At 35.4% G+C, this 7,927-nt stretch overlaps 1 protein-coding gene across 1 annotated transcript in view; it reads left to right on the forward strand.

Annotated features, from left to right (window-relative positions):
• Window positions 1-6,376, forward strand: part of LOC129805066 (LIM/homeobox protein Lhx1) — a 77,531-nt gene extending 71,155 nt beyond the window's left edge. Inside the window, exons 8-9 of the mRNA XM_055852886.1 lie at window positions 1,141-1,411; window positions 5,093-6,376. Coding sequence (XP_055708861.1) covers window positions 1,141-1,411; window positions 5,093-5,352 — 531 coding nt within the window. The 3' untranslated portion in view covers window positions 5,353-6,376. The remainder of the gene's footprint in view (window positions 1-1,140; window positions 1,412-5,092) is intronic.
• Window positions 6,377-7,927: the final 1,551 nt, after the last annotated feature.

The raw sequence follows: 7,927 nt of genomic DNA on the forward strand, positions 1-7,927 counted from the left end.
GTTTAAAGAAAAGCATTTTTTTAAGCTTTTCAAACTACTTGCGTTTTGCTGACGTGAATATGGCATGAATTTACCTAAATTCTCTAAGCCAAATTTTCGAAAAACTAAAGTAATAGAGAAGTAAGAGAGTCGTTAGGTATCAAGGCTAACTCAATAACGTTTAAAGAACGTTTTCATGACCTGATTTATATGTTGTAGTCAGAATTTGCTACTGGGGTATTCCCAGGCCTATCATGTCCTTAAGCAGGATACGTGAACCCAAAGAAACTTCGAGAATACGCGGAACACAAATAGTCTTAAAGAGGATTTATAAAACTCAAGAAACTAGAATTCCTTGTCAATGAAACATAAGAATGAGTGTCCCCTCGACAATACCTGGGAGATACTAGAACTATTTGGATGATGATGGTGCTGCTGCTTAATTCCTCCTTAAGAGTCTCCATAAATAATAGACAGATGACTCTATAATGTGTATTATTCGTGTCTTTCTTTCTCCGTTGGAATCAATGGAACTTCTTCGTGGCATAAACAATAAGGTTTTATAGGTTTGACATTTTTGTGGCTAATTCTACCGCCGTCGTTTTCTTGGTCACAAAGAGACTGAGGATGGCAAGAAGATGCGACAAACCGACAAATTGAGTTGTCAATTGGTGCTTCATCAATCCAGGATCACGTTTTTCAATTCCTAAAGCCATCACTTGAACCCAGCAACTTCCTCAATCATTCTATCTGAAGAGATGTCCAAAGAAGGACATAGAGAAAAAAGATGCGGTCCAGAGAATGTGTATATATCTGGAATTTTTGTAGACCGTTCCGTGTTTATGGGCACCTTGTAAAATTTATGATCTCGAGGGTGTCATTAAAATGCTGAGAAGTCAATAAAAGAGTTTTTTTTCTGTTGCAAATCGAAATTTATGGATCAATGCAAATTTTTGGCAGACGCTGAAAATCTCAACTCCATGGCTTTCCCATTGAGATGCTCCCATTTTACGATCCACATTATATCGATCGTGAAATGAGTGTTGTGTCGGCACAAGAAGGGCCCCCTTGATCCCAAAAACTAAACAAAAATGATGGACATTTTTAGTTGTCTTGTTGTTCTTTCAACGAATTTTTTTACGATCGTCTTTTGTTTGGCAGGTCTGGTTCCAGAATAAGCGGTCCAAGGAGAGACGCCTCAAGCAGTTGACGAGTATGGGACGTGGTCCTTTCTTTGGAGGAGCGCGCAAGATGCGCGGATTCCCCATGAACTTGTCTCCCGGAGGTCTCGATGATGTCCCACCGAATTTCCCCTACTTTGCCGGCGATGGAAAATTTGAATTTGGCTACGGCGGACCTCCTTTTCATCCACACGATGGACCATTCTTTCCTGGACATCCTGGACCAGGACCCATGCCATTTAATGCACCAGGTGAGTCTATAAACTTTTTCTGCTGACCTTTCTTTAACTTGCTATGTTCAAAACAGTGACAAAACATCCGCTTTGAGAAACATTTGAACTCGTGACTTTAGTATAGGGTAAAGTGATATAATTTGGAATTAGTGTTACAAGTTGGACAATTCGCCGGTACAAGTTGGACATGGCTTTTTTCTTGATAAATACAGTACAAAATTTGTTTTTAAGCACAAGGAACCAAATTATAAAACTAAAGCATTAAAAATATATAAATAAAAATGAAGTACTAAATTTATCAAGACAAAAAGCCCTGTCCAAATTGTATCATTGATTGTCCAACTTGTACCACTGTCCAACTTGAACCACTTTACCCTACTTCTTTTAAAGAGTTCAAAAAAAAAAGTTTGTATACCGCTTTTTTGTTGAGAGTTTGTTAAAATTCCATTCTTTCGTAAATTTTACCATATTTCACTATAGGATAAAATGTGGTAATTTTGAACCATTTACAATTTGGGACACGTCTTTCGACTAAGCACTTTTTAAGTATTTACCCTAATGTCTGTAAAACATATTTTAAACTTTTCATATTTTTTTATTAGCTGTTCACTACACATCCTTTTACTTGAATCTTGCAGAAATACAAAGAAATTAAATGCAAATATCACTTCAAATGGAAAGTTCTTAAATCACGCGCAATTCTACTGTGAGAGAGAAATAGAGACACAAATAACTCACTTGACAAACGTCTGGTGGCGCTGCGGTTGCAAAAAATCTCTGAAATGCGACAAAATATTTTCTTCTCTATTTTATCCTTATTAGCAGGTCATGTCCCTTCTTGTAATATGTACTTTTGCATTACTTATTAACCAAAATAGTGTTGTACAAAAGGGTTTTTCTCAAACCTATCCTGAATTTTGGGACAGCTCAAAAGAAGATGAGTCTTCAAGCTCAAAATTTCATCCCAATGTTTTTGTTGTAATATCAACAATTATTCATAATTAACCCAAATAACTGTAATCAACTAAATTATTAAAAGGATTTTCTGGTTAAAACGACTTAACTCTAGGGAATTAAACAATTTTCACATTAAAAAACCTCTCGTTTTTCCTTCGTGAATTTTCGCGGCAATTCGAAGAATGCCAACAGGCACCACCTAATTCACTTCGGCTTTTCTTTTAGCTCAGGCCTGATAAGAGGATCGCATTCTTTATTCCAGTTTCCACTTTTTGCCATCAGATATCGCTACTGTCGTCGAAAATGCCGTAACTTAAGGACTTATTAAGTACTTATTTAAGACTTATTTTATGCATTTGTGCAAAGCGCTTTTTTTTAAGAGTATGGACAATGCTTTTAATTATAGCATTGCGCTAGTAATGGGCTACTTTGTTTTAGACGGGATCCTACTTTGTGTTAGCAAGGAAGGACAAGAAGATGAGGTGTCCCTGTATTTTGTATAAAACAATCTCAACGCAGGATTCTGAGCTAAAGTTATCACTAAACGAATCCTGAAATAATTGTAAATCATGAATTACATTAAAAATTTTCTAATTGCTCTGTTTAAGTTTAAACGGTACACTTATCTAGGATATTCCAGGAAATTTTTTGAAAAAATTTTGAATTATAAAGTGGTTAATACACTTCAAAAAATTGGCAAAAGAACCGAAGGGCTCAGTGGGGGATTTCTAATTCGAACAGGACATTTCGAAACAAAATATCCTCCATTTAACCCTTTAACGACGAGACAGTTTTCGCGGACTGAAAATCAGCAATAAAAATGAAACCAATGAACAAAACCAGTAAAAGATCTTATATCTGGGCTTCGAAAAGCCAACAAAGTCTGATTTAATCTATTTCTTGACTCTACGAACGATAGGGACAAAAATAGTCTATAAATTTAAGTAATTTTTCTGGAAATCCTAATGAATGATAATTTTCAATCTAATGACAAAAATTATGTTCGAGTATTGTAGTTTCTTTTCCATTCTTTTCCCAAAACGGTTTTGCTTAAAAAAATTGGAAGTATAGAAAATATTTAAAATTATTTTTCATCATGAGAATTTAAAAATTCGTCATTTTCTAGCTTAAAAATTTACTAGGGGAGACCGGGGAGGTTTGGGACACTTTTTCATGTTTTGACTTTGAGACACTATTCCAAAAAACCACGATAGTGTATTACAATTTTATGCAGTATATAGGATACTTATGGGTATTGACTTTATAAAAAGTACCCGATAAAACTTGGAAAACAAGTGAGTTTTCTTGGAGAAGATAAAACATTTAACGTGACGTTTTGTCCCAAATCTCCCCGATATGGGGCAGTATGGGACGCAAAAGGGGATGTTTGGGACACGTTTTTTCTCGCATAATTTGCATTACTGGAACACGTTAATTAATTCTAAATACCAGATTAAAAATATTTCTGATAGAAATAAAAATGTTTCATCTTTTATTTACACTTAGAAATTAATATCAATTTTATTTGTACAGTAGAGTCATTTATTGTCAATCAATTATTTAAAGTATTTTCTTCTTATTTTCCATCCACTTTTCTTTTCTTCTTTTATTCTAAATATTGCAATCATGATTATCAAATTGCTCAGGCGAGTAGATTTTCTTGCAACTCTTAGTTTTGAACTCATTGACGGATTTCTGTTTGATTTTACAACAATTGCATTGTACTTGTTTATTCATTATTTCTCTGAATTAGCTCTCGCCTTGTCTTTTCTGGAGAATTTGTGAGAATTGTAGAGTAATACTATTCGAGAAATTTTCGAAAAAAATAGTTTTTATCAAGATTGGGCAAAGGTAGAATATCCTCTGGAGAAGAAATTATTTATTCCCAAGACATTGATGGTTTAATTGTCTCTGTATTTAGAGACATCTGCTCTACTGGTAAAATTTTCCCAAGATGAAGATTTCCAGTGGAAACTGGGAATTACTCTCCATTTTGACAATAAAAAATTGCACGCCACCTACATTCTTGTCGAAAATCAACGTCGCATTCATTCCCTTTCAGGTGTCCCAAACATCCCCGCGAGTAGTTTTGGTATTTAAAACCTTTAAGTAAAAAACAAGAGTATATAATCTCTGAAACTTTTATAAAAATGTGTTCCCAGATTATACTGCTACCTAATGAGATAAGAAACTTTTGATTATATATCGCTGATATAAAATACAAAGAGCAAAGCTGAGAAATCAAAAAATACAATTTTTATCAATTTTTAAAAAAAATATTCATAGAATTAAAACAATATAACTGAGGATATCCATTCTTTTAGTCAAGATACATCTTAATATTACCTACGATATAGTAATGGTTAAATCCCATTTATTTCAAAAATTAATTGAAAAAATCGCCTTGTCCCACACTACCCCTGTCCCAAACCTCCCCGGTCTCCCCTATATAGCAAATAGCTGGAGACTTCCAAAAAATATCCTAAATTCCTTCAACCTTCTACTTTACAATTACGTACAAACATTAGGAAAAAATAACTTTTGGTAGTCAGGAAAAATTAGTTTCTTTATGGGACACCGGTGTACCAATCGTCCTTAAAGGGTTAATGGGCCCAAAGAACTAAAAGCGTATTGTGAAACTTTTATTTAACTTTTCGGCTTTTTGAACATGGTAATAATTTTGCTACAATGCTCCTAGCCAATAATTTTGATCAGATCTCACCAAAGTTTTTCATCCTTTAGGCGGCCCCATGGATCATGCGGGTCCCATTCCCATGGTGTCGGAGTTTGCGGGTATGACGCCTGATTCGGGCTTCATGAGCCAACCGACGGGTCCACCGGGCGGCAATGGCGGTGCTGGGGGACCTGGCGGTGGCCCAGGAGGTGGTGCTGGAGGTGGTGGAGATATGCTAGGTGGCCCTCGAGGTGGATCCCCAGAGTTTCTGAGTGCTGGGAATTTTTCTGAGCCGCAGAACATGCAGAATGAGCAGCTGGTGTGGTAAAATGAGGCATCCCGCCGCCTCCTGATCTCCATGATCGCCTGGACGACACCCTGGATTCGGACGTGGCGTGAGTGACTGTGGGAGCCTATCCCACTCGAGGAGGCTTGGCGAATTCCTTCACCTCTTCCCGGACTCGTGAGTGAAACTTTTAATTCAATTCCATTTTGAAGCAAAATCAAAAGAAAAAATCCTTTAGCTTCGAGGGATTGAAAAGTGCGATTGGAAAGTGTGTGATGCATTTAAGAAAGATCCGGAAAGAAAGGACAATTTAAAAGACAATTTTAAGCGCGGGAGTGTTTGAAAAATTCCTCAAAGAAATGCATTTTTCAAAAAAAAAGAAAGAGGTTTTTGTTAGAGAAGAAAAATCATGGATGAAAGAGAAAATTTTGTTCCCTTTCATCCCTAGAATGCTTCATGATATTCAACATTTTCGTTACAAATAATTTGTAATAAAGAAAAGAGATAAAGAAAAACGTGGTAGTTTAATAAAATTACATAGGTGTAAAATAATTGTGTAAATAAATGTAAGAGACTCTCCAAAAGTAGGATGAGAAAATGAAGACATCTCTAAGTTTATCTTCAAGTGAACACTAATATATCTATTTTAGCTCAAAGAGATGGACATTTTCTTTTGGAAGATCGTGAATGGAACCTGTATAAAAAAAAACCTATAAATTGAGAAATAATCCAGAGAGGCAAAAAGAATTCTTCACAGAGAATTCTCACAAATTGAAGAAAAAAAATATCACGGAAAATCTTCTAAAAAAAAAAAAAAGAAAATAGACTTAAGATGAAGAAAAATCATTTAATCTACTGCATTTTCTTCCTGTTAATCTAATGGAACAAAAAGAAACATAGAATCACAAGAAAAAATCTGATAATTTGATGGAAAAAAAATCATAGTCTAAGAGACACACACTATAATTAAAATGCGTCTGAAATCCATTGCAAAATGAAAGAAGAGAAACAAATAACACAAAAAGAAGAATCACACGAGAAAATAAAAAAAAAATCAGAAAATTGAGTAAAATGCATTTTTCTTGGTCATCGAAGTTTGTTGTGTAACTGCGGTTAATGCGTTTTTTGTGAGCATCAATCTGCATGTGATTAATGGCGTTCCATGTGACATTTTTCAGCCCTCGTAAATTTGCTTTCATAAGGGCAATTTGAATTTTTTTCTGACTTCAATGCGTGTCAAGGGAGCTTCGCTCTAGAGGTAAGTGATGTACATATTGTTTTAAATATTCTAAGTTGATTGAACTAGTAAGCAGTAAGCGCTTTAGAATCAAACAATAGCAAAGCTAGGGTTATTTTAAGCTTAGATTTTTTGGAAACACCCCACTGTGCAATGAATCACTAAGTTTTTGAAAATTTGCCCCTAGTTTGGTTCGTTTCTTGGATAGAATGTATTTGCTAATTGTTATAATCTCTCTAAGTTTCCCAGCTAAAATATGGAACGCATCCACTTACTTTAACACTTTAAAAAAATTCCTAACCCAGCGAGCACAGATAGCTGAAAAGAGCAACGTTTTCTCGGCATATTTTTGCTGAGTCGGTCAGCAGTTCTCGAACAAAAAGTGCTAACCAAATATATGGAAATGGCACTGCCTTACAAATTTCGTTTTAAGGTTAGTTCTGCAGAAAATTAGTTTTTATTTTGAAAACGTTTCTATATGGAGTGATGTGATCCTGGCGGTTTGTGCCGCAAATATACCTGACACAATGATTAAATAAAACCGTCAAGCGACGAATTGTGTCATTATCCGCCGCAAAAAATAGCTCTGCTCCATGATTAAAAAAATGGTAGAAGAAGCGCTCGGGCGAGGATCAAACGAATGTCATAGAGCGTTATGTCCCGGAAACGTCTCAGAGTATACAGAGAATAGTTGACCTTTCGACAAATAAAAGTAGCTTGATCAGACCAATAGAGAGTTGTATTGAATATTATACCTAGGTTATTGACCGGAAAATAGAATCGAGTAAAGGATGGAATCGCTTCAGGTTCAGGGTGACCTTTTCAATGAACCCAAACATGATACCATTTTCCGTTGAGAAATACGCTCTTTAGAGCCTTTTTAATCTTTGACTAGGAAAAACTGTTGTTAGGGATGATTTAACCATTATTTTCGTATATGGACGAAATGTCCGCCTGGGTAATTTCTAAAACATTATGCAAAAATAAAAAGAAATCGCACAACGTGTTTTCGAGCAATCCCTAAATACACTGGTAAAAATGAAAGGGTCACCGATGATCCGTTGAAAGGGTCACTGCTTTGACACCTATTTATCTCCGGAATAAACGAATAAAAGCAATGAAAAAGTCTTGGTGTTCGCTCAGATGAGAGAAATACGATAAGAGTAATAAATTTACGATAAAACATAATCTATCGTGATATGCATACAAAATTTCAAAAGATTCAAGTGAACCTTTCAAAGAACCAAATATGATCCATTTTTGTTGAAAAGGGTCAATTTGACCATTTTATTTTTACCAGTGTACATGATTTTCAAGGGATGGAGAAAAATGAGGCAGGTTAATGGTCCCAGGGCTAACTTATGGAGGGGTCACCCTAAG

Source organism: Phlebotomus papatasi, chromosome 2 (assembly GCF_024763615.1).
Source record: "Phlebotomus papatasi isolate M1 chromosome 2, Ppap_2.1, whole genome shotgun sequence".
Lineage (NCBI taxonomy): Eukaryota > Metazoa > Arthropoda > Insecta > Diptera > Psychodidae > Phlebotomus > Phlebotomus papatasi.